This window comes from Tinamus guttatus, unplaced genomic scaffold (genome assembly GCF_059628265.1).
Source record: "Tinamus guttatus ecotype Peru unplaced genomic scaffold, ASM5962826v1 Tinamus_guttatus_pri_ptg001087l, whole genome shotgun sequence".
Classification (NCBI taxonomy): Eukaryota; Metazoa; Chordata; class Aves; order Tinamiformes; family Tinamidae; genus Tinamus; species Tinamus guttatus.
The window spans coordinates 369,015-394,841 of NW_028289621.1; the positions used below are offsets into that span (position 1 = coordinate 369,015).

At 47.0% G+C, this 25,827-nt stretch overlaps 2 protein-coding genes across 2 annotated transcripts in view; both read left to right on the top strand.

The window, feature by feature from the left end:
* Positions 1 to 20,123, top strand: part of GPC4 (glypican 4) — a 62,286-nt gene extending 42,163 nt beyond the window's left edge. Inside the window, exons 4-9 of the mRNA XM_088538482.1 lie at positions 10,594 to 10,759; positions 16,999 to 17,129; positions 17,353 to 17,499; positions 18,005 to 18,141; positions 19,317 to 19,492; positions 19,895 to 20,123. Coding sequence (XP_088394608.1) covers positions 10,594 to 10,759; positions 16,999 to 17,129; positions 17,353 to 17,499; positions 18,005 to 18,141; positions 19,317 to 19,492; positions 19,895 to 20,103 — 966 coding nt within the window. The 3' untranslated portion in view covers positions 20,104 to 20,123. The remainder of the gene's footprint in view (positions 1 to 10,593; positions 10,760 to 16,998; positions 17,130 to 17,352; positions 17,500 to 18,004; positions 18,142 to 19,316; positions 19,493 to 19,894) is intronic.
* MBNL3 (muscleblind like splicing regulator 3) overlaps positions 1 to 25,827 on the top strand; it is a 420,262-nt gene that overhangs the window by 143,198 nt on the left and 251,237 nt on the right. The gene's annotated exons all lie outside the window — the stretch shown is intronic.

A 25,827-nucleotide genomic window follows, 5' to 3' on the forward strand; every position in this document is an offset into this window, starting at 1 on the left:
TTTGTTCCTGGCTCCCAGGCGCAGGGAGAAGCTGTTAACACTGAGCAAACAGCACTTTAATGATAACAGTAAGTATGAGCCATGCATGCAGGGCAGGAGCCTGTTGTAGTTGGTGCCACACACCAAGAACATAAGTTAGACCTCAGATATCCACACTAAAGTCACTTTTGGGGGGTCATATGTATGAAATGTATTGGTCATTTAAACGTGTGCTGCTCTCTGCTTATACTTTGTAGTGTTTTCAGTAGCTATTTTAAGTAGGTATTCTTTTGCCAAGAAACTTGTCTAATTTGATGTGAGTTGTACTGTATAGGGAAGAGGTATATTCAGATAATTTCCTTAAAAGTGATTGTGTAAGATAACAAATATTAGTAATTTTGTTTTTCACTAATTCTGTTAGCTTTCTGTGGACTATAGAACTTAGTGGAATGATTTAATCAAGCAGAGAGGTTTTCTTTCTATCTTACCTGGTTACCAAGTAATAAAACAGCAGGCTGAGAAAGCAGCCAGCAGAGTTTGAATCATCCTAAGTGATAAGAAAAGAGAAGAAGAAAGAAGAGAGGGAAAAAAAAAAAAAAAAAAGAGAGAGAGAGAAGAAGGAAAAAAAGAAAGACAAGATGATAAAAGAAACAGGAAGGTGTTCGGGCACTCTTAAAGCAGAATGCTCTTTTGGAGGCAGTAAAAATATATCATTAGGTGAGAATCATTAAAATTGCTTTGATTTACAGAGGTATTACTAAAATACTACAGGTCTAAAAATATACTAAAATGTTAATTTTTCTTGAACAGAAATGACAAAAACAGCCTGCGATAAACTTGCATGTCTACGATAGGGCAAAGAATGTTACTAGGGAAGCCTATTCCTTACTAATCTTTCCAGGCTCTGGAAGCAAATTGTAAATCAGTGGCCAGCAGTTTTGGACACTTGGAAACGTTGCCTGCGTCCCTGTGATAGCGATGACACCAGGACGATGTGGGTTCATGTGCCACACACCTCCTGTGTCATTGAGGATGAGTGTCATAGACATCACGGGACACGGGGGCTCCTCCGAGGAGGTTTTGAGGACACTGTCCGAAGGAGGCAAGGAGATGTTAGAGGGGTCTCTGGCCACTGGATGAGACTGTGTCCATGCCAGGTCAGCAGTGAGACATACCAGCTAGGCAGGGTGCAATGGTCCTTGTCTGGCCAAGCTCTTGGCTGAGGCTCGGGTGGATCTTGTTTCCATCTGTCTGAAGTTGTTGTAGATACTGTCGTCAAAAAAGAGAGGAAAAAGGGAGCGGGGATCTCGCTGCTGGGCAGTGAAGATGAAATCTGCAGGATGGAGGTCCATTCCCTGCAGGTATGGTTTTTTGGGGAACGTGCAATCACTTGTTAGACAGTGAACGTGTGCAAGTGAGAGATCCTGTTTATGCTCCATCTGCTCAGAATTCATCAAAACCTCTGCAGCTTGACACGGTCCCACAAGGGCTCCAGCCCCCACATCTGGTACGAATCAAAGTTGTGAACTTGAGGTGGCATCATGATTTCTTTCTTCCTTTTGAAGATCCTCAAGTGTAGAATCGCCTTGAGTTCTAGAATTAATTGCTCGAGTTTAGAAGGTTATCCAGAGACGCGTTCAGCTGCAAAAATAGTTCATGCTCCATGGAGAATTACTGTTACCAGGCTTTCCTCTTCGGTTTCAGATGTTCCTTTGTAAAATGTGCAACAGTTTGCTTTTCGAAGCGGTTGTAGGGGTCTCTGTTGCTGAATTCCTCTCAGATGTTGAGTGAAGTTGTAGATGTAGTTGCAACAGTGGAAGGAATAATGTTTTTTATAGTATTTTAATCTCGTTCAATGGGAAATTTAACAGCACTTTTCTGCAAGACACAATAGGAAATTCCATACGTGAGTTTGAAAGCTGATGTTTTTATGCCTGCTGCTTTGCAGTTGTGTTTTGGGGCTTCCCACATTGCATGTGATTAGTCCAGCTTTGCTGAGCTCTATATAATGGCCCCATTGACTTATGCTTCCTTATTATTTTTACTGATGAGTTGTGTTGGGATGTCTGCTTATAACATGGATTAACTTTTTATGTGAGGGATAAATCTTAGATTCTTCTTTATTAAAAAAATGTCTAAAGTAATGCAAATTAGTTTTAATGCTTTTTGTAGCAAGCAAGTTATGTGCTTAGCTGAAAATTCTCAGGGGGAGAAATACAAACTGCTGCAAAATGCAGCTGCTTTTTACTTTCACATGATGCTATCTTGAGAGCAAAGAATACTTTATAGTAGAGTGGCCTTGATGGCTTTTTAATGATGCTATATATTTTTACACCTTCGCTAGAGAGGAGACATGCATTTAAAAAGGTATTGTCCTTTGTAAGTTTGAGAGTTAAGAGGAAAAGATAATATTGAAGAGCTGCGAGTGTGCTTAATTTCGGAGCTAGAAAATAACTTTAACTTGGCATTGAATTGATCAAAAGCTGTGTGCTACTGACCAAATGCACAACCGTGGAAAGCTAGTTGTATTTTGGGAAAAAACAGACAGTTTGAAGAGTATATCTTTTAAAAAAAAAAAAAAAAAAGTGTTTTCTGCTCAGTTTCTGCCCTCTAGAATTCCCCCTTTTGGACTCAAAGAACGAAGTTCTCCGGATCTGCGCTGAACAGCAAACCTGAGCAAAGCCCAGGTTCTCATTTCTCGCCGGCTTGACGCGCTAACTGCGCTGGGTTTGTGGTTGCTGCCGGTCGCAGGGCTCCAGCGCTCTCCTTATCATCTCCTCAAGATTGGTACTTTCCCTCTGACCTTCCGTCCCCCCGCCTTTGGGGGACGGAAATCTGGCCATCCTGTAATCACTCCCTTATTACTTAGCCCTTGACAAGCACTAAAATCAGCAGGGTCAAATTGCTGCCAGGGTTGACATTTCCTGCCCTGGCCATGAGTGCTCTTTTCTGGGAGAGAAAGGAGAAAATACAAGCCAGAGACCCGAATGACTAAAAAAGGGCAAGAACCTGCAATTCTGCAATTCTCGAGCTGCAGCAAGGTCCCTTTAGTGCATTACATGGGCTTAGACCCATGGCCCCGTCCAGGGTTGACACCTTGGATGCCCAGAGGGTTTCTTGTGCGTGGGATGGGATGGGATGGGATGGAGGTTCGTGTTGGGGCCGTCCCTTCAGCAGGAGCTCAGCAGCCACCTGCGACTGAGTGCTCTAGTTGGAGAGACAGAGTCCAAAGGAAATGTATTGGAAGGACCCAATGTGTAGGTGAATGACACCCAAACGGGTGTGCTTTTGTCACCCATTTCTTTGCAGAGCTTCAGGTGCTGCTGATGTGACCTTACTAATGCTAATACCAAAGCTGCTCAGCTACAGGGCCAGGGAGAATTTTCTACCAGGAGATTTATGTCAATAAGCTGTATTACTTACTATTTTGGCCACTTGTTCCTCCTGCAATTGCTTCTGATCTTTTGGAGAACTGCTGTAATCTTGAAGGTCTCAAATTGCTTCCCTTGCAAGAATTTGTCTCCTGAAAGTTGAATGCAAGGTGTCAGAAATGCTTGAAAAGGGGCTTTCTGCCCGTCCTTGGGAATCGGTCTGTTTTGTAGCAGGTAGCAGTTTCAAAATCATATATAAGGGGGGTTGAACTAGATGTTCTCTAGAGGTCCCTTCCAACCTCAACTGTTGTGTGATTCTGTGGAACGGTGCTCAAAAGCACAGACGAACCCTACAGAGCAGATACATGGCATCATCCTGGGAATACACCCACCTTCTGTCACCTGCTGTTCTGGAGAGACGTTGGAAGTCGAGAGGAAGCTGCTCGAGATGTTTTACAGTGGATGGAGGAGGCTGAGCAGCTTTGGTATTAGCATTTTTTTCTCTAATGAAGTGTGATGATAGCAGCAGTGGCGTTGGAGGGAATTTTCTTGAAACCATATATTGAAGGTGATGGTGAAGGGACAGGAAATCTGCCTGCCTACAGCTGTCTAAGCTGGAGCAACAGTGCAGTGATTTTAGCCACTTTTGCAATGGGCTGTGTCCTCTCTAATGAGGCATCCACCGAACACAAGGTGAAGCCCTGTGTGTGCATAGACCAACCCCGCGACTCCTCGGCCTGCGTGAACTCCCTTAGCTCCCGGCACATCTCCTGAAACACTTCCCCTTCTATCACACATGGTGAACATGGATTAGATATCAGCATAGGAGAAATGGTGCCGAAAATATTAAAATACTGAATAAATAAAAATGAAGGCCAGTATCACCAAAAATATTTAGGAGCTGACGCCTATTAAATATTATGCCCCTTGTGATTACCATCTGAGAGTCTGGATCTAAAAGTGCAGTTAGCGAGCAAAGATCCTGTCTCACTTTGTCCAGCCTTTGCTCTTGGTTTGACCAAAGGGAAGAGTGTCCTGAATTCTTTTTTCAGGAGGAACTTAATGTTCCTGAATCAAACAGAGCAGGGCAGGACAGGAGCAAACCCTACGGTGAAGTGACAAACAGAAATGAGATTGCTTGGGTGCAATGAAGGACAGAAATGAGATTGCTTGGGTGCCACGAGGGACAGATGCTGCTGCTTCATGGGCAACTGCAGACCTGCCAGAAGAAGCCAATTTAGGGTCACAGAGAGGCACCTGATGCAGCAGGGCTCTCCGTGCAGCGCCCGGGAGGGCTGCCACGCACAAGGACACTGTATCCCAAGTGCCAAGGGCAAACGTCAGCGTAGAAAACAATACCAAGCAGTTCTGCACATCAAAGATGACCCTGAGGAGACCTGCCAAGAATGTGGCTGCATCTGCCTCCGCAGCAGCCATCCGAGGGCCTGCACAAGGCATAACCTTCCAAGCATGCCGGAGCAGCAGTCGGCGCGGGTTTAACGGGCCGGGAGCGCTCGTGGATGTGCCGCGGCTCTGGAGCTGATGCTGTCACGAGGAGGGTGTCAGTCTTTTTATTGTCATGAATTTTTTTTTTGTTCCCTCCTTTGCCTTGCTCTACTGTTTAGTTTGAAAGCAGTATTAACTAAGGCCATTTTTTGGTTTAGTTGCCAACATAAATGTTCTTACTTAAGCAAACAAAATGTCCATAATCATCTGCCCTGTGCCTGGGTTGGGGGAGAGGCTTCCGAGAGCAAACTATTTGGAAAGGTACGTTGTTCCCGAGGGCACCGAGGAGGACTTGCCTATCCAGGAGGCCTAAGGGTGGGATCTTCAGGAAATAACACTTCCTTGTTACAGAAGAGAACAGAGAAAAGGTCATTTCATATTGGTGCAGCTCTTTGGCTTTGGTGGTAAAAAAGCCAGAGCTGGGAAACTTCAACTCTGCAGAGCAGGTTGGCTCGTGAGATGATAAAATCCTGCGGCTGACGAAGAGCAACGGCCGAAGAATACAAATCGCTCGCCGTATCTCCCCAGACAGCACGCGGCTCTCCCTTTGACACATTAATATTAAAACCAGGCAGGTCAAGTGAATAGTGTTTTGATTCTCAGGAGTTCTGCTTTGTCTCGCTGGCAGTTTGACATCTGCATGAATAAAAAAAATAGAAAACTATAAGTAGGGAGTCGAGCGTAAATGCACCCTTGAACTTTTCCTCGCATGGAGGTGACAATAACCAGAAAGATAAAGCTGCGGAAAACATCACCACGGGCAACGGATGCCGACGGGGCAGAGCGCTGCGCCGTGCCGGAGTCCTGCTCCTAATGTGCTATCTGGAGCAAGGCTGCGGAGGCCAAATCTGGGCTTGAACCAGATGCCTCCTAATTTATTCATGTGCTAACACAGGGCCAGCCGAACCAGTAGATGGTGAGACGCGTCCTCGACTCCAAAACACGCTCATTGGAAATGTTTGGGGTGGGAAGGCAAACCAAAAGCCGTCTGAGCAGCCTTCTGGTCCACGGCAAGATGAACTTTTTAGGGCCCGCGTGTGCCGAGATGATGCTCTTGCAAAATACCGTGAGCAAAGGAAGAAGTTACACAAGTGAGGCTGTGCTTTTCAAAAAGTACCTAGACCCTGCCCTCGTCTTCTCACCTGGAGAATTCCACAGGAAATCCCACTTACATGGTCAGTTTTGGAGTTAGTTTTTAGGTTATTAAATCATCTTTCTTTGTCACTGAGACAAGCTTTCAGTGTCCCAATTCTTTTTTTTTTTTTTTTTTTTTTTAAACAAAGAAAACAAAATCAAAAGTAGTTCCTCTGCATTTATATTCAGAGGAGTGGATTTTTTCTCCTGATGCCTGTGCTGCTGGACATGACAGCATGGCTATTGTGCAAGTGTGGAAAATGAGAAAGCTGGGTTATCAGCAGTATTATAATTAGTTATGAAAACTGACAGGATTTAAATGTTGTTATTAGTGATCTTAATGACATCTTGAGGGTAGAGTGAGCGGATGAGCCATTGCTCTGGCTGTCTGCTGGCTGGAGCTCCCTGGGGGACTGTGCACAACCAGGCTCCTGTCATCCTTCCCTGCCAATTAGTTGTCTTAGGAAGGAAGAGGGGGGAAAAAACCAAACTGGATGGTTCTCTGTCCCGTATCTTACTGCATACACCAGTTTTCTTTAGTTTTTGTGGCTTCTTGGTAGGTTGTTAACATAGCATTTCGCTTTGCAGGTGAGTTCTTTAGTGGTGAAGTTACTGCTAGAAGAGGATGCAGCTTTCTAAATGTGATTCTAAAACTATCTGAATTGGAGTAAATGTGGAGTAGGGATGAGATTAAGTATGTAGGACAAAGCATTTGCTTCAGAAATGTGTTTGTGTGACTGCAGGAGTGCATCGTTCTTCCATGATTAGGTCTTCACTAGTAAATGTAGGTGGGGATTCCTCCGCTAGGATGGCCTGAAACACTTGAGTTAAGCCAAGAACTGTTTACTGCTCGCTTTATTTTGGGAATTGTGTGAAAAAATCTTTATTTTTCAGAAGCAAGTTTGATTTGAATGTGAAGATTGGTGCCAAAATGCATCTGTTAGCAGCTTTTAATCTTCACGTTTGACAAAGCGCATAGACATGAACAAATTGTAATTTACATGATGAAACCGCGGGGTGATGGATTGTGGAACACCACAGCAAGGAAATAAATTTCACAAGATAAAAGGCAGGGGGTTGGAGTGCATTTACTTCTATTATAAGCTTTTACAGGGTATGTGCACTACAATGTCCTGCTACCTGGGCTCAAATCTACTAGAGTAAATCCTCTTCAGCAAATAAAGCTTTCTCTGGGACTCTGCTTTATTGGGAAGGAGATTATTTGGTTTTGAGGGTCATTCTAGAGTAGGATTTGAATGAACTTGAGTTGCTTTCCAAGATAAACACAACCCCAGAACAAAGCATATCTGGGTTTACGGTTACATGCGATGGTGTTTTAAGAGCTTGCACCTGGCATGGCAGAGGGAACATTAAAAGCCTGTGAAGAATTGCCAGGGCAACATATGGCACAGCCTGGTGACAAATCCAGAGCTGGGTCTGGCCTGGGTAGTGGCCCCGTGCCAGGGGTTAAGGTTCCCGTTGCAGTGACATGCAGCAGTTACGCATTTATCACTGCTATAACAAGGGGTAATTGCTCATCATTTGTCCTGAAACTCTTACAGGTGGTCTCTACTCCTGCTTTCCTGTTGCTTTCGGAAACCATAAGATGCCAGAGTTGGACTGATGGATTTCTCCCATGTCTTCCTCTGTAGTAATTGCTGCACCTTGCTGGCTCGTGGCATCCTTCCCTGGTCACAGTTCTTCAGGGGGTGTTTGCAGAAGCAGCTCTGATCTTTGGCAGGGCAGTCGCCCCGTTGAGCTCGGTCCTCTCTTCTGCTCTGTGCAGGGCTCAAAGCTGCCAGCCGACGTGGGCAAGGAAGCCAAACCCCTCTTGCTTTTAAAAGCATCCCAGGCCTTTGTTTGAAGGATGCACGTGGCATCTAATCCCAGCGCCCAGGCAGTGTCTGCAGTGACCGGGCTGCTCTGCAGTGGAACGTCGCGAAGCGGCTTCGGTTTTCAGCACATCTGCTAGAACTCATAGAGATCAACACGATGAAATATCAAAGCGGGGTGTCGGATATTGCAGCCACGCGGCACTCGCAGGGTGAAGGGAGAACCTAAGATGGGAAGGCACCTCCTGCGTCACTGATGGGCTGGGGATTTTTCTCCACACTGTCATGCAAACAGCAGCTTTCCAGGGTAGGTTCAATAAAGCCTGCTGCCCGCCCCCTATCCTGCTTAAAATTCCTGTAGGTTGGTGCTGGAACCTTTTCCTAATTCTGTTCGTGGCTGGTTTCTGGTGTTTTCCGTCCCAGGTTGTTGCAGACAGTGACCTGCTGTCTCTCGGATAAGCAGCCTCGTTGCTGCGGGTGTCCCGTGCGAGGAAGGAGCTCTGCTCCGGAGCGCCGGGCGCGCGGCAGTCCCTTCCCGGCCGTGTGCCGGCGCTCCCGGGACGGGATGTGGCGGGATTGCCCTGGGATCGTGAGCGGGATCCGCTGCCAAGCTGCAGCGCGCAGCGCGGAGGTCCTGGCACCCACCGCCACGTCCCACGGGAAGGGATTGTTGGAGAAAGGACTGAGCTGGGGGCTCCTGCGGAGCTCTGTCTCTGGCTGCGAGATGTTGGTTAGTTCCTCCTTTCCCCCTTCCCAACATTTTTTTTTGTTACGCAAGGGCCGGACCATCTGGATGGCAGATGATACCTTTGTGTCTGTCTGTTTTCAGTTTTCCTCCTATAAATCATCTGATGTAGCTGCTTTCTCCTGCTCGAGCTCTTCCCAGGATTTGAACCACTTTTGCGTTAAAGCTGAGCTTTCTGCTGGGGCTCCCGCTCCTGCTGCGCATCCCAAATAGACACGCTCCAAAGTATCCAAGATTCCCCAGCACCGAGAGCGCTTCCCCACGCTGAGCCCCCATCTCTCGCTCAGCCAAGTGGGCTCTGTCTCACTTGTTTTTCTCCTCTAAATCTGAGCAGAAAGTCACGTTTGTTTTGTTCATTAAGGTTCTGCTTAGTTTGCCCCGCAGTTTTGTAAAGGGCCGCTCTTGTAAGCGGGAGTTTCGCGATGCCGAGGCCACGGGTGCCGTTGAAGGCCTCCTCCCCATCCGCCCCGTTGCACAGTGCCCGTTCCTGGAGTCCTCCCGTCTCCCCGGAGCTGTCACAGTGCGGCTGTGTGGGGACACCGTTCCGCCCTGGGGTGACGGTTGTGCCCGTGGTTGCTCGGGGCCAGGGCTGTGCGCTCCCATTGAGGAGCTGTTGTGTGGGTAAGTTTGTTTTAAATCTGCTGCCTGCTAGTTTCATGCGCTACCGCCTCCTTTTTTAGTTTTTTTCCTCTCTCTCCAGGCAGAGAGGTGATGAATAGCTGTTCACACTCGTTTTCGGGACTTGGCAGAAGTCGGGCCCGCAGCTTCAGGCCTTAAGAGTGGTAGCAGAGCCCACGCGCAGGGATTTCTCTCCATTCACTCTTTCCTCCTGTCTGCCGTGGCCTGTTCCCAGACCTCCAGCAGGCGGGATGCTCCATTTCTATCCAATAACCCCTCTTCCCTGGTGTGATGTGTGATTCCTTCCTTCAGAGCCATCTTGGATCGTAGCCTACGGACACTGCTCTCTGCAAGAGCATCTTGAGATGCTGAAGCCCTAGAGACTGTTCCTATTTCAAGAGTCTATCTCTGATCCCATCTTTCTAGTCTACTTCTGTATATCATTAGGTAACACTTAAATTTGCTCTTGAGAGAATTTCTCCGTTTAGCACATAACTTGGACCTACCATGTGGTCCACATTAATCGATGGCCCTAGCATTAACGCTCTTCGGTGACTGTGTGGAAATCATTTCACTGAGTGCTCTGAAGCTTGGCCAGAGAGTGAATTCAATGTGAATGACCATGAGTCACTCCTGCAAACCGCCCTGCGGAGGTGGGCGCAGGGGGTGACTCGCCTGCCGCGGAACCGCCGCGGTTCATCCCGGGTTGTCTGCAGAGCTTTGTCCCGGGATGCTGGAGCCGCTGCCACCTTCCATCGCAGCTCCCTCCGGGGGAAAGGACTCGTGTTACGTGGTGTGATGGGCACGGAGTGTAAATGAACCTGGGGGTCTGTCATGTAAATGCTGCGTTGCGGGGTTTGAATGCGAGATAAAGGAGCCGGGCTCTCCGGGGAGACCCCGCTGAGCGATTGTCGGGAAGAGCCGAGCGGGATCTCCGAGGAGGGGGCAGCTGCCTCCCCGGGCCCTTCCTCACGGGTTTGTTAAGGGGGTATCGGCAGCAGCAGATTTCTGCTGTTTTCTTCAAAAATAAACAAGCAAATATCCTGGCACCTTCCATGTTTGCAGCGGGGCAGAGGTAACGTGGGCTGCTGCACTGCCCTGTCGGCATGATTGCCTCTCGCTTCCTTCCCTGCCTCGTGCAGGCCAGGGGCACCTGGGGGTGTCTGCCCCGAGGGCCCCTCCGTGTCCCAAAGGGTGGTCCATAATGTCCATCAGCTTCTCCGTGTGTAGCGTGGCAGCCCAGGCTGTATTGTGGGGACATGTGGCCAGCTTGGACCCCTTGTGTGGCAGGTACCCCCAACAAGAAGGACTAAAGCATCTCACCTGCTCCCTGGCACCACATACCGGCAGAGCCACTGTGATCGAGTGGGTTTTTTTGCTAATTTTCTTTTTTTTTTCTCTTTTAAAGGTGAACCCAACACCGCAGGGTACACGAGCACTGCTCAAAATGATGTACTGCCCGCACTGCCGGGGCCTGGTGTCCGTGAAGCCGTGCTACAATTACTGCTTTAATGTCATGAGAGGCTGCTTGGCCAACCAAGGAGACTTGGATGCGGAATGGAATATCTTTATGGGTAAGGCAATACAGCTTACAACTATGGATGTGAGTGTAATATGAGCATTAAACCAAAACATGGGTTGAAGCATCACGGGTTGAAACCATTCATGTCGAGTACGTGCTGAGTGTTGCTTATTGGAATGGTATTTGTGAGCGGCCGCGTGCTAGATTTTTAAGGTATAATATGCATCTTTCACTTCTGTGTCTCTGTACATGGCAAAGCCTTTGCAGTTCACAGCATTCCCTAAGTAAACGAGGCTTTCGCAGTGCTAGCGACCGCTGCCGCAGCAAGTCCTAGGGGTGAAGCTGCCGTGTGCTCCTGGGCCTGGAGCAGCTCTACAGGCTGGAGCTGCTCCAGCTCCGAGAGGCCTCGCGCGTCCTGCTGCTCCCGCCGGCCTGCGTTCATAGGCAGCGAGCCGGAGTTCAGCACGGCGTCTGGGAACGTGAGGGCCAAATACCCATTAGAAACAGGCAAAGCGAGCCCCGTTTTGGAGGGAGGACCCGCTGCCTCTTAAGCCACGCACCCTGATGTATGTGCCGCTTCCTAATTTCCATGCTACCCCTTATCCATTGCTTTTCCCATGCTGCTAGCTTTCCTAACTCGCAGTCGCAGTGTCCCGCAGTCAGAGTGTCTCTGTCAGGCGCAGGGAGCTTGGGGAAGAGCTGCGGGCCTGTATTTTACATTAAAAAAAAATGAATGGAACATGTGTCTAATTTTTCAAAGAGCTCATTTGGAGCTCAGCCACCATCCTTTTGAAATGTTGATAGGCCTTGTGTGATGCTGTGCTAATATTTTTGCTATTGTCTTCCTGCTCGCTCCGTCTCTTCCATGCTTATGAATCTGTATTATTTGGTGTATGAAAATTACACTGCAGTGTTAAATTCTACGTTGGGCCAAGACACTGCAGGGCTTGGTGCCTCGGGTTTTGGGAGTGGGAGCAGTCAGTAAAGTTGAAAGTTTTTATTTGTGCAGACTGCTTTGGTTAATTAATCGAGAAGCCTTGATTAATCTGTGGAAGAGCATCCTTTGGGAGCAGTCTCCTCACTCCAGTTACTGGATGATGAAGTGCACATCTAAATTTTCTGCAAGGCTGTGGGACTCTTCCAACACAACTACTGGAAAAAAATAGGCTGTTAGGAAAGTAAAGTTTTCTCATTCATTAAACAGTGGGATTAAAAAAAAATTGCTGATAATTGGCATTTCAGACTAGATTTAAATCTCAGAATGTGTTTTCCCATGTTTTGTCCACTGGCTTTTCACTTAACTGCCTGTGCCAACTGGATGTGTGCATGGTATTATTTTCAGAAGGCTTTTTCTTGCCTGTGCATTCCATATAGGGAGTTAAATGTGACACTAAATTGGGTTTCCAAGTCATTCTCCGGGAGGCTGACACGTCCCCCCTCCTCCTCCATTCCTCCCAGCCCTCTTTCTCATGAGAATATTAAGTATTTCAGCTACAATTGTTGCTGAAATAGCTCAAAGCCAGGAGACTTGCAAACATCTAGTCCAAGTAGAAAAGAGGAATCCCATGAAAGGGAAGGGCATAATGCCAGAAAACAGACAAAAGCACAAGCAGCTAATTGCTGTAGGTGGTATGCGGCTAGGAACGAAGCGCGGGGAAGGCAGCGAGCCCTGTCACACAAGGCTGAGCAGGGGCTGCCTGCAATAACTGAGGTTATGAAACAAGGCAAAATAAATAAATGCGGCTCCAGGTTGGAAGAAAAGCTTTTTCCTGGCAGTGCTTCCTTGCACAGAGGCTTCTTGACTCCGCTTCGATATAGGATTAAGTTTTGCTGCGTTTACTGGCAGTGCTTGCTGGTTTCTCGTGCTCTGCAGTGATTCTTGCCGTGTCTTAGTGTGTGTTTAATCATGGAAGAGGTACTAGTTATGTTGCAAACTTGGCTTTTCGTCTGAATTTGGCACTTGATGCAAACAGAATTAAACAGATCTGGTGTTTGCAGGGGAGTCATGTGTGACGAATGGCTTGTGCGTATGTATTTTTAAAAACAAAACAAAAACACTAAAAAAAAAAAAAAGCCACCTGGACGCTCTCATGGTTGATGCTATTTTGCATTGCAGGTTTAAATACTGACTTACAATGATGTTATATTGTGTACCAAAAGTAGGTCTTGAAAATTGCGAAATAACTTAGTTAAATGAGCAGCTTGCAATAAATAGTTCAAGTATAAATTATTCCAGGTACATGGGAATATACATGCCCACGTGTATATAAGCATGCTTGTGTTTTAAACATGTCAGAATTTGTAAAATCATTTCTCACTGTGCTGTAACAAAAGTTTTGCTCTTTGCCCTTCCTTTCCCCTCTCTAACTTGGTTTATCTCAGTATTGATTGCCTGCTTTGGCCCAGATAGACAAGTAGCTCTGATTAAAGTTAGTGAGACTTCCGTGAGCTTATACACAAGTCGCCTGTCACTTTTCTAAGTTTTTTTTAGGATTAAAAACTTCATTCTTGCATACTTCTTGCATATTTAAAGCTGCAGCATATGGAATAATGCCTAAACTGCAATCTTTTCTCCCATTTAACTACCTTTAAGTGATTTTGCCATCTATTCTGGCCACAATTGTATCCCAATTAGACAGGGCTCCACTTTGTTCAAGCCAGCTCTTGGCGTGGGGAGGTTTCCTGAATGAGCAGTGGTAATCTCCAATGCCTTTTCATGATTTTTATTTTTTTTCCCTCCACAAAGGTTTGCTCTGCTCAAAGATGTAGAATTCAGGCTCCGTAGACATATCTGGAGTCCGACTTTGTGTACAAGGAATTTTTTTTTTTATTGATTGTTGTTAATGAATGGTCAAGGTCTTCCCCCTCCTCCCCTCCCCTTTTAGAGCAGATCTGGGGGTTAAGGCTGAAAACTGCCTTTTGTTCCGCGAGTCAGACGGTGCGGCTGGGGCTGGGGGTTTCTGCTTGTTGGTGGCACAATGCGAGGGAACCGCGTTCCTTCGGGCCAGCGAGGGACTTTGTGCTGCCGATTGTCTCAATGCCAGCAACAGGGACAAACCTCTGCGGGAGGAAAAGGCTCCTTAAGGGATGGTGGATGGCGCTGCACACAGGAGCTGCACTTTCCCCTTCCCAATTCCAGACGACGACAGTCTTTTCCATGCGCCAGGCTTGTGATAAATGGCTACGTTGCATTTCCCACCCCATGTTATTAGGAAGGAGACGGACCTCCTGCAGCGCCTTGTAAACGTTGGATCTATTTGAACCGCAGCTGGGGACAGGGGAGAGGAGCAGGGCAAACCTGGGGGGACGAGTTGCCCCTGCTCAACCTGTGGCTTTGCTGCCCTTGCCCGCCTCGTTCCCGGTATCCGCAGCCCTCGCCGGGTGTCACACGGTGCTGGCACAGGGGACGTGCTCCAGCTGTGGCTGCTGCTGGGGACACCAGCCAGCGCCTGGTGGGAGGTAAAAACCTGCAGGACATCCCCAAATCAAAACCCGTGGAGCTGCATAGAGAGTCTCCTCCCCGCTCCTTTTATTTCATTTTTTTTTCCCTTTTTAATGGAAGTTTATTCCATTTAGTGCTTCTTGGTGGTATCTATCGCTGCTCCTGAAGAGCTACAGTTGAATATATTCTCCAAGGCCAATTATTGCTTCCCTTATCTTTTCTAGCCAGCTTTGGCAGCGCTGCTGGAGGCCGAATGCATTTTCTATATCAGCAGTCAAAGCGGCGGCCGCATTCCTCAGCGGCGATGCACGTAACGCCATGGCACCGCCGCTGACAAAGGACCCAATTCGCGCGACATTCCCATGGTCTTGTGGATGGCCTGCCCGGCGCTAAGTTTACAAAGCCGCCAAACAGCCAGAAGAATTGGGGTTTATGTTTCCTTTCAGTCTTTCACAAACACTTTATTGATCTGCAGCCCTTCCTGGCCGCTCGGAGAATGGAGTAGTTACAGAATTGAATGATTTTTTCCCCAATTTTTATTTATTTATTTGTTATTTGTTTTGATTTTAACTGCATTTTGTGTGTTTTTATGCTCTGTCCATAATATTTTTATTTGAAACGCGAGTGGCTCCCTGCGAGCTGCGCCGGGATGTCCTTTATGCGCGTGAAACCCCCTCCCCAAGAGCAATGACAATGATGAACACATTTAAGTTGTGCTCCACTTGTTTACAAAAAGTCTCCATTTGGTGGCACATCAAACGCATTTTTCTCTCCTCTGGCACAATGGTATATTCACACGAGCAGTCATTACTCAGAGATTTGAAGCATCACTTTATTGGAGCCCACCACAATACAGTCTAAGACTCTTTGTTTCATTTGTTATTACTTTTTTGGGGTGTTTTTTTTGGATGCATTAGTTCAGACCTGTTCGTAGGCCCTGACAGCTAAATTCCCGCTCCGTCACTGCCGCTCGCGTGTTTCCGTGGGTGTTTCCTGCGGATCAGGCTCCGCAGTGAGGATGCTCATGGTCCCGACATGGTCCCCGTGTCCCTGCAGCTCCTCCAAAGTCACTTTTAAGACGCGCCGCCTCTAACCCAGTCTTGGAAACCTTTAATGTGTTGACTTGTCATCAGGAAGCGGGCTTGCATGCTCCAGGAACACATGCATATATATAGATAGATAGATATACATATATATGCATATATATACATTTAATATACAAGTAGCATGATTGTAACTTTAGCTCTTTTTTTAGTGCAGTTTAAAATGACTTAGGCATTAAGGCAAAGCTATTAAAAATCATTTAATCTGTGGAATATCTTTGTAGGGCTTTAACTGGTTGACGTAAACTCACGGAAGATTTTTGCTTTTTGGAAGTACCTCCTGCACTTAGGAGGAGGATGAATGTCATGAGAAACACTTTTCAGGAGAAATTAATAGACTGAATGTGGAACGCCCTTCTCTTCCTAATGGAAGGGAACAGGCGTATCCTTGGAAGTGGGAGGAACTCCTCTGGAGAGGGTTTCCTCGGGGCCTGCAGGGCATCCTATGATCTGGCCTTCTGCATTGCGTGAGCCAGGAAAATGTGAGGAATGAAACGCCAGCGGAAAGCCATAAATTTGTGGCACAGCTGCCCAAAGTGGCACGGGAGAGCAAAACAGAAAGCAGAATGCCCGAGGGACCGCAGGGAAATTAGCGTCAAATGAAGGTTGTGATGGATGGGAAGAGGTGGCTGTTCAGCACGGGCGGCCTTGCCTGGGCGAAGCTTTTGGGGGAGAATCGAAGCGAAAACTTAAATGCAGCACAGGGCGAAAACTTAAATGCCAGGAAGAGGCTTCCAGAGGCAGCAGTTTCGTAGCTGGTCGATTCAATGATGCATTTGTGCTAGCAGCTGGAGGGCTGATCCAGCGTTGCCCACGGGACTTCTCCATCTCCCCTTTCATAGAGATGTGGCCAACACATCATTAGTGCCCGGCGCTAACCCTGGGCTCTCGGGCAGTTTCCTTGTTGCAAATAGTCCATGTCGTGTCAGAAGGCAGAGCCTTGGACTTCTCCAGCTCACCAAGGGCTGCAGCTTTGGGTTCTAGAAGGGTTCTAGAGGTGCTGCTGCTCTTTGTCCTTTTTTTCCTTGGTTTCTCGCTTTCTGGACCAGCACAAGGAAGCTGATGGTTTTCCCTGCCTCAGCTTTGAAAGTAGTCTTTAGGAACAAATGACACAAGGCAAATCTTTAGTAAATTAGTAGAAAGAGGAGGGCTTTAGGTAATGCTTGTTCTGCTGGGAGTAGTTGATTACAGGCTGCCTTTTGGCTAATTGCAATAGCTCTCCCTCATTTAATGCTGCTTTTGATGTGTACGAGTCCTGGCGTGGTGTTGGCAGACCTGCAGTGCAGTAAGTGCCGTCCAGGCCAGGGAGGCTGTAGGCACCAGGAATGGAAAAATCTGTTTCCTGGAGGTGTGTCCTGCTCACAGGTGATGTTTTGGGGGTTAATTTCTGTGCTTTGGTCAGCACCTTCCCTGAGTCCTTCTACAGGCACCACCCTGGGCTTCTTGCTTGCTGCTGCATCCCTTACCCGGGAGCAGTGGGCTGCCTTGCGCAGGAGGCCTGTTGGAAAACATTTTCTGATTCTGAGGAAATATTGCTGAAAAATGTCACTTGTTCAAGCTTGATCGTGTGAAGTTGCACAAGACAATACTGAGTTGCCATTTTATGACTGATGGTGGGGGACTTATTTCTCTTCACAGCATCTATAAATGCAGAGTTTAGACCAGTGGGTCTGTGCTTCTCGGCACACTTAATGTGTCCGTGCAGGTTCTTCATTAAAACCTTTTATTTCTCTTTATCTCTGTTAGACTCTATGTTGCTGGTAGCAGAGAGGCTGGAGGGTCCCTTTAACATTGAATCCGTCATGGACCCCATTGATGTGAAGATTTCAGATGCCATCATGAACATGCAGGAGAACAGCATGCAAGTGTCTCAAAAGGTAAATGGGCCAAGAGAAGAGCCTGACTTTGTTTATCCAGTGCATTTCAGTTCCCTGCTGTAGTCAATAATTGTTTTTCTTACATGTCCTTTCAAGCAAGCGTGATGCCATCGTATTATTTTTGTGGGTGATGGGGTTTGGAATTACTGGTTTGAGTTGCTCCCTGGAGCGAAGAGTTCTTGCAAAGTCCCATTTTGTAAAACCATTTCCCTCGCTCGCGCAGGTTTTCCAGGGATGCGGCCAGCCAAAAACCCTTGCGCAAGGCCGGGCCGCGCGCTCCGTCTCCGAGAGTGGTTTCAGCGCTCGCTTTAGGCCCTACAACCCAGAGGAGCGGCCAACAACAGCTGCTGGCACCAGCTTAGACCGGCTGGTGAGTGCGCGCGGTCCCGTCCCCGCTCACGTGGCCCGTGGCCAGCGCGAGGGGCTCCCTCGTGCCCGCGGCCGACAGACCGTCTGGGTGAAGGTTTCACGTGGATTCGGGAGGGTGGGAGCCCACGGGTCTGTGTAGCACAGTGTGTTTTTTCCATCTGTGATTTATAGGATTTTTTAATATTCCTTGGCTGTCTTAAGCTCTCTGAAGGGTGTAATCTGCCCATGACTCTCTATGTGAATTACCTCAATGCTCATATGTCAGAAAGTGCCTGTTTTAAAGGCTCCAGTTATGAGTAATATGTGTTTGAAGAGTGCTGTTTGATTTTGTATTAAAAAAAGTAAATCAACCATCAAGACTATCCAACTTTACATGCAGCATAAAGATCTGGCCTGGACGTGTCTGTTGTGATAAAAGTGCGTTTCCAGCTTCGCTTTTAACGAGTGCTTGGTATGCTGGATTGTGTCCTGTTTTCTATGCTTTCTTTTTTTCTTTTTTTAAATAGGTTACTGATGTGAAAGAAAAGCTGAAGCAAGCCAAAAAATTTTGGTCATCTCTCCCTGGCAACATTTGCAATGATGAAAAGATGTCTGTAGGCACCGTCAATGAGAACGAGTGCTGGAACGGCAGCGCCAAGAGCAGGTTTGGAGAAGTGGCATTAACTCCTTCCCTCCCTGCTCCTGTGTCATGGTCTTTGGCCATGGCTGCCCGACCTCCCCACTTCATGGGACAGGAGTTACCAGCTCCCTCGGGGCTGGGGGCTGCAGGGATCTCTTCTTCCCGCTGGGAGAGCTTGTGAAGCCCAAGGCTTGTCCAAGCTCTGCGTAGTGGTTTGCTTCAGGGCAGGGATTTGAGTCCAGCTGCCCAGAGGGATAACAGCCACTCGGTCATCACGCCTCTCTGCTGGCCAGAACCTACCGAGCTGCTGCTCGCAGGTCTTGGGAGCAGGGAGCTCCTTCTGGCAAGAGCTGGACTGTTGGGTTGTCCAAGAGCGCGTTGCCTTGGAGCTCCCCACTCACGTTATGGGACGCTTATTGGGAGCTGCTGTTGGGTTTCTTGATGAGCAAGTGTGAAAGAGATGAAGAGGTTCATGAAAGGTCTGCTCCTCCTTGCTGAGGGCAGGGGCAGAAGGAGGCCGATGGTTTTCATGTGTGCATTTTATGGAAAAAAGAGCTATAAAACTTTTTTTTTTTTTTTGAAGTAAGAAATTACCAACACATGAATCGACCAAAGGAGTTCTGTCATATGGTTTATGTAACCATTTAGCTTTTATTTTGGAAATAAAAGATTTTTGTTTCTGTTTGGTTACTGATAAAATAAGCAAAAACCAAGATGTTCCATTAAGAAAAAGTATCCAAAGATTTCCCACAGTTTTTCTAAGTAATAACAGTTCCTGTTGTGATATTTTTAAAATTTTTGAGGTGCAAGGTTGAGACTTTTTTCTTGCACACATTTTATAGTGTTCTGGTGGTGCCTGAAACTATTTTGCTTCACCAAGGGGATGCTTGGAGTCTCTGTCACTTGCAATGGCTCTGCTGTCCTGAGGTCCCCTCCCAATTTTAGGACGAAGTCTGAGCATGCAAGTTGGGTAGCTAGATTTAACAAAAATGAGAGAGAGGGGGAAAAAAAAAGGCGCATCTCTGCTGTATAACAGGTTTGTGGACTCGGTATGTTTTAGGTAGCTGGTCACAGCTACCGTAGGTTTCTCTGTAACCCCAAAGATGATTTTCCAGCTGTGCCACCTCGCCCATGACGGGCTGCAGGGCTCACCCTGCCGAGCTGCTGCTCCCTCAACAGCAGAAATGCTTTCTCCTTAGGTACGACTTTGCGGTGACGGGGAACGGCCTGGCAAGCCAAGTGAATAACCCAGAGGTGGAAGTTGATATCACCAAGCCAGACATGGTGATTCGCCGGCAAATCATGGCCCTCCGGGTGATGACCAACAAACTGAAGAACGCTTACAGTGGGAACGATGTTGACTTCATTGACATAAGTATGTTTGCTGCTGTTTGTCTTTGCTTTTCTTCTTCTTTTTTCCTCTTAATTGGATTTCATGCTAACACAGGGTATCTGGTTAAGCTTCAGATGTTTGTAAGCGTGTTAGTAAAGAGGTGGTAAATGGCATCTGCCAGGCTCTGTGTGCAGGGTCCTTCCCAGCCCTGCTGTTTTCAGAAGGGTTTAAGACGGCCCTGTGTGTAAGTCTCGTGGACTTGAGGCCTGTGTTTAAGTCTCATAAATGTGGAAACAGTGAGTGCTGCAAGGCATCAGCAAGCTTCTTATGTCAAGAATGTCAGGAAGGCATCTGCATGCTTGGGGTTTTTATCTGCTGCCTCCGGTAAGTGCCGTGTTCCGCTGCAGATCATAGAGGAATACAAAATGCATTTGTTTTCCCTAGGTGAGGAAAGCAGCGGAGAAGAGAGTGGAAGTGGCTGTGAACTTCAGCAGTGCTCCCCGGAGTTCGAGTTCAACGCCACCGAAGTCACTGGAAACTCCAACAAGAGCGATAAAAAAGTGAACACTTCTGCCGCCGCCAGCAGCGGTTCGTCACGAGCAGCCCTGTGTTTTAGCATCTTGTTCCTGGCCATGCAAAGACAATGGAGATAATTGTGCAGCTTAGGGGAAAAGACAGACTTTTATTTTCAAAGTTAGAAGGCACCTGCTTTCACTTTTATACCATCTAGGGACTTTGCTTTTTAAGTTAATGGACAACAGTGTACAGTTTTTACTATGTTGCCACTGGTTTTAAGGTATTGATTTTTTTTTCCCTTCCTATTCTGGGAATAACAGGAACAGGGGCTACCAGTCTGTCCCCTTCACCAAGAATCCATGTTAGAGGTGGATAACAAAAATGTATATACAAGCCTGTAGTTAGCTCTGCATTTGTGTCTTTATCACTTTTTTCTTTTTTTTTTAATTTTTTATTTTACTGTATTTCTTACAAAAAAAAAAGGCAAAAAACCCTCCCCACAGTCCTTTTGTGGCATGTAACAAGTACGTGTTTCTGAAAAGAGAAATATCTGTACAGAAGCAAGTTTTATTTATCATGTTATCTTATGGGGGGAAAAAATAATTGCCCAACGAGCAGAAAACATGTTTCACATAGTTAACTTCCCATTTATCCGCATTACGTTAGCTGCCTTATCTGGAAAGGAGTGGAAGTAATTTGTCTCTATTATGTGGTAAAACAGAATGTGAAGGCATAATTGGTCTATATGCCATATGCCCCATTTGCATAAAGCGTTAATACCAGGAGCAGCTTTTCCTTTTTTTACAGGATGTTGGGTGAAATTGGAAGAGACTACAGAGAAATGCAGTTTTGTGGGAGCTGGACAGGGTTGTCCCTTTGTTCCCCTGGATCCTTGCAATTAGCCGCAGCTCCCGTAGGTCAGATCCCGGCGTGCAGCCCCAGGGGGAATAAGGCATTAAACTCGTTCGCTTGGAAGCAACTTGCTGTGTCACAGATCCCAATGCCAACGTGTGTCTTGTCTGCAAATTTGCTAGCTGGATGCTGGAATAATTTTTTTTCTTGTAGTGATACCTGGTGGGGCGGGTGGAGGGAGTTGCTGCTGTTTTTACAGGAGTTTTGTATCCTCTCTGGTTGGGAGGCGAAAAGGGAAGGGTCTGGAGACGTGTTGCAGGCAGAGCAGAGCACGAGCAGGCAGGAGCCGGCAGGGCTGAAATGGCCCCGTTTTGGTGCATTTGGTCAGCTGGACACGGAGCCAGCGCAGCCCTTCGGCACCAGCCGGGATGCTCCCTGCATCCTGCTCCACGCTCTCCACTGCTGCTTTCGCGGCTGAAACAGCGTTGTGGTGAACGACAACTCATGAATAAAAGAAGTGTATATTTTTAAGAGAAGGTATGAAATAATTTTAAAAGGAGCTTAGGAAAAAAAAGTCTTCAGAAAGACTCAAAATCATTCTGCACATCTCCTGCCTTAGGTAGCCTTTGTGCCTGGCTGGACACTGGAAGCCGGCCAGGAGAGCAATCCCCAGAGAGAAGGTTTGTTATATTCCACCCTTGTGTTGTAAGGATAATTTTCTATTTTTATATTGAAGCATTAATTACTTGTTAGCTCAGGGTCAACGCTTTATTCAACTTTATTTTCACACCAAATCTCTGCAAAACTATAAAGATGGAGTACTCTCGGCTGGCATAAACAATCCTGGAGGCTTAATTTCACTAGAAGTAGCCAGTTATTTATTAAAACATGATGTTAGTAGAGTAGGGATATTCTGGCTAGATTATTTTTCTTTAGGAAATAAATCATGGAAGCATAAAATTGAAAAAGTTATAAATTTATGTGTGGGAAAAAATGGATTGTAAATAGCTAAGTTGCCTTGCGAGGAATTGGAAAATGTGCTGATACTTAGAAACTACCTCAGTTCTGAGGAATTTCCTTTCTAGCTTTCAGTGCTATTACATTTACTTGGTAGAAGTGAATCTGGTCTCCAAAATGTAGCTCAAAGAGTTATCCCTATAGACCTTGTTAGATTGTTTTTAATTTAGAGGGTTGAACTACATCCAGCTGTTTTCTTTCAGCTAAGTTCCCTAACAAAGAGAATTTCTGAATTAAATATTGCTGATGGTTTCCATGACTTTTACTGATTTGTTTGGTTTCATGGCATTTTCTGATTGCCCTTTAATTATTTAAATGGTTCTAGCCATTTGAATTTTAATCCTGGAATAAACAAACCTTAGATGCACTACCATTGTAAATATATCACAGTAAGGTCTGACTGGATAACCCTTCTGGCTTACACCCAGCTGGCAGGCCGGCAAAGTTAAATGAAGAAAAAAAAAAATTAAACTTCTTCGGAGCTCGGAGGATGGCGGAACAAAAGCCCTTGTGTTCGGAGCGGCTGACTTTTCCACGATCTCAGTTTTTGGCATAAGTGTTCATATGTGAGAAAGTTGCTTGTAAATTCTCCTGCTTCGGAGCATTCTGCCCAGCGTGTACTTAAAGAAAAACATTTCTGTGTTTATATTTATCGTTTTACAACTAATTGCCTACTAATTATTATTCATTAGTTCGGGGAAAGCGAACAATGCAAAGACCTGACGTGGGTTTTAAGCTTGCCTGGTTGACTTTGTTTGTAGCGGAACAACCCTCCACTCTACAAAGGACAGAGCTGTCACCTGGGGCTACAGGAAACGAGTAAACACCAGTGTAGGATGATCAAAAGTTGTGTTCCTGCTTTTATTTTGCATTTGCGTGTGAAATCGGCTTTCTGACATGAGTTTGTAAAGTAAACTGTAAGCATATGGACTGAGACATGTTGCTGGCCGCTCGCTAGCGGGAATGCGTTTTCTCCGTTCCTTCAGTTTTTTTGTTTTTGTTTTTTTCCATATAACCAATGCCATTATGACCATGTTTTTGTTTTGTTTTTAAATCCATCCATAGAATTAGTGATTAATGAAATTAATAATGAGCTTCAAATGTAAAATGAACCAGAGAGATGGTATTCTTGGCGGCATGTAAGCTGCTCTGTTTTCCCAAAGACTTGGAATAAAAAAATACAGTTCTTGAAAGGATCTGCTTTAATAGATCGATGAATCTCTTGCTGTTCTGGGTCGCAAGCGTGCAGCTTTCTGTTGACATGCACAGCCAAATTGCTCGTGGTTTCTACAGCCTCCATATTTACCCTTCTGGTGATAATGAAGGAAGAAAAAGAGCAAATAATTGAGATTGTTGTAATCAGACGGTCTCTGGTTTTGCACTGTGCTGGATGGGGTGGCCCGAGGCAGCGCATGGGCCGTCTCTGCTGGTCCTGGCCAGCCCCAGCTGCCCGCAGCCACCGTTACCAGCCTCGCATCCCGGCCCTGTGTCCTCACGGAGAATTGGGAGCATTAGTTGGAAAGGGTGCAACCTCGCAGTACTTTGGTTGTTTCTGAAACCCGACGGTGCTGAATTTCCTTGTTCTTGGATTGTTCTAGCTGGATTTAATGTGCTGCTGCAGGTATGACCTCTGGAATGCCCTTAACTCTTTTCTCATGATAGTGGCTGGTATGAGACCTTTCAGAACAAGGTACATAAAAATTCCTCCACGTATTTGGGTGCTTTTATGCATGTTCCCCAATAACTCATGGCCATGTTTGTCGTCATCATCTTCCACCATCCCCAATAACTCATGGCCATGTTTGTCGTCATCATCTTCCACCAAAGATGGAAGGTAAGATCCATCAGGAAATCACATTGGTGAGACTTGGTGCCATGGGGCACTGTCCTGCTGGGATTCATCACTTTGAAGCACCTGTAAAATCTCCAGTTCTTGCCTGGGGAACCTTGAGGATTGCTGAGGTCCTGCCCCTTCCCGTGGGATGGGAACAGCAGGCTCTTGCTTTGCTGAAGGCCCATTTTCCATTTGCAGCTTTTGTACTGTCCATCCTATGTCTGGCTGTTCATATTGACGCAGCACTGATGAGGGTTTCATTCCCCTCCATTTTTTTTTCTCTTTTCTCTCATTTTTTGAGGTCTACAATTGGCCACTGTTATGCCGTATTCATTTCTTTTAGTGTAGAGTGTACTGCTTGGTTGGAAACTGGTGGGCATGGTTGTTGCAGAAAACCCATGCGTGGGTAGATCCACCTCTGATTATCAGAAGAAAATAACTTGTGTCATTTTTTTAAATGCTGGTGGTTTTACTTTCCCCTCTAAAGCAGGCTGTGACCCTGGGATAACTGCAGAGTGTTGCTACGAGGGCATCCTGAAGTCCGACGTAGTGGCTGGTTTTGCCTGTATTGGCCCTATAGGTGGGTATTGCAGTGTCTGCAAGAACGAAGGGCTGGGAAGGCCCTTTCCTGGTGGTTCTTCTTTTCCTTTGGATGCTAAAAATAGTAGTAACTAATTAAAAAAGAAAAAAGAAAGGACAACACACCCTTGTCTACCTCAAGGCTGCACGTAATCACTGGAGATTGAGAAGCCCCAGGAGCTGCTGTCGTTTCGGGTTGCTGGTGAGGCCGCTCTGCGCTTTCTGGAGCTCTCACGGCTCTGCGTTTGCGTTTGCTCCGTGCCGGGCTGCGTTCTTGCCTGGGGTGCTTGGGCTTGACACTGGTGGCTTCCTGTCCCAAACGGGCACCAAGTCCTGCACGGTGTTGCTCTGCCTTCCTCTGTGTTATCTCCTCCAAGTTGTTGTGTTTTAATTGTTTAAGGTAATCAGTATCTGTACTAGAGATGGTGTAATACCAGCCTTTTTAGGACTATAGGAATGCAAGCTAACCCCAGTGATAATTTGATTTTCTTCTCAGTAATGCTGTTTCAGGCAGTGTTTTTTGTTGTTTCCCCCTTTGCTGTGCCTTGTTTCAGGGTGCAGCTGTTGTCTGGGAAGATGCAGCTCCTTTCCCTAAATACTGGGTCACGTGTGCTTAAGTGCACTATAACTCTCATCTAAAGGATTGAGAGTCCCTCTGTGACGAGGGAAGCACGGAAAGGCTGGGGAGGAAAGGGAAGGCATTGCGGACAGGGTCCATTTGTCCCCCTTCTCCAAAGGGAGCAAAGCCCTGGTTTTTGGCAGTCTTTCGGAGAGGCAGCTTGGCCAGGAGTGGTGGTGGCCGTGCCGAAGAGCCTTGGGAACACCAGGAACTTCGTGTTCCTGGTAGCAGGAGCAGAGCAGGTCGGTCTCCAACAGCCTCCCCTGTGGCAGGTTCGCGTTCTTCCCCAAGCGCTTAAAACCCGCATTGGCCCATCTGCTTAATCTCGCTTTTTGCATGGCCAGCTCGGGGCTTGGAATGGGCCAACAGCTACTGAGAAGATGGAGAGGTCCCGGGTGGCGTCTGGACGGCAGTCTGAGGAGAGTCAAAGCACAAACGCTTCTAATTTCTGGCTAAAAAGCGGCCTTCCCTCGTGCACTGTGACAACGCAACAGGCTGCTCGTCTCCTCGCAGCATCCCCTCCTGCTAGGCCTGGTCTAATTGAAGCAGTCTGAGGGAGGCCATGTGCCAGCCCTGCGTGATTTGAGGCCCTGGTTTAGACTAACCCAAGGCCCTGGAGGGGACCGGGGTGTCTCCTCCCAAGCGCCTCTGTCCGCGCCACAAGGGCCGCCCTGTGGCGGGACTGGTCGTGGCCCAGCCGTGACACCCAGGCCTGCCTCGAAACCCAGCGCACGAGGAGCTGGCCGAGCTTTTATTTTTCTTGGGTGGGCAGAGCTGGTGATTATTTTTGGAAGAAATTGTTGCGTCTGTTAAGTTTAATGGGCTGAAGTGCTGTTTTGGCATTCGCCAGCCTTGCAAACAGCTCTGCTGAAAACCCCATTTAGCATCATCAATAATACAATAATGCCGAGGCTCCCCAGGGGCAGGCGGCTGAAACAATAGCTGAAATCTCACATTTAT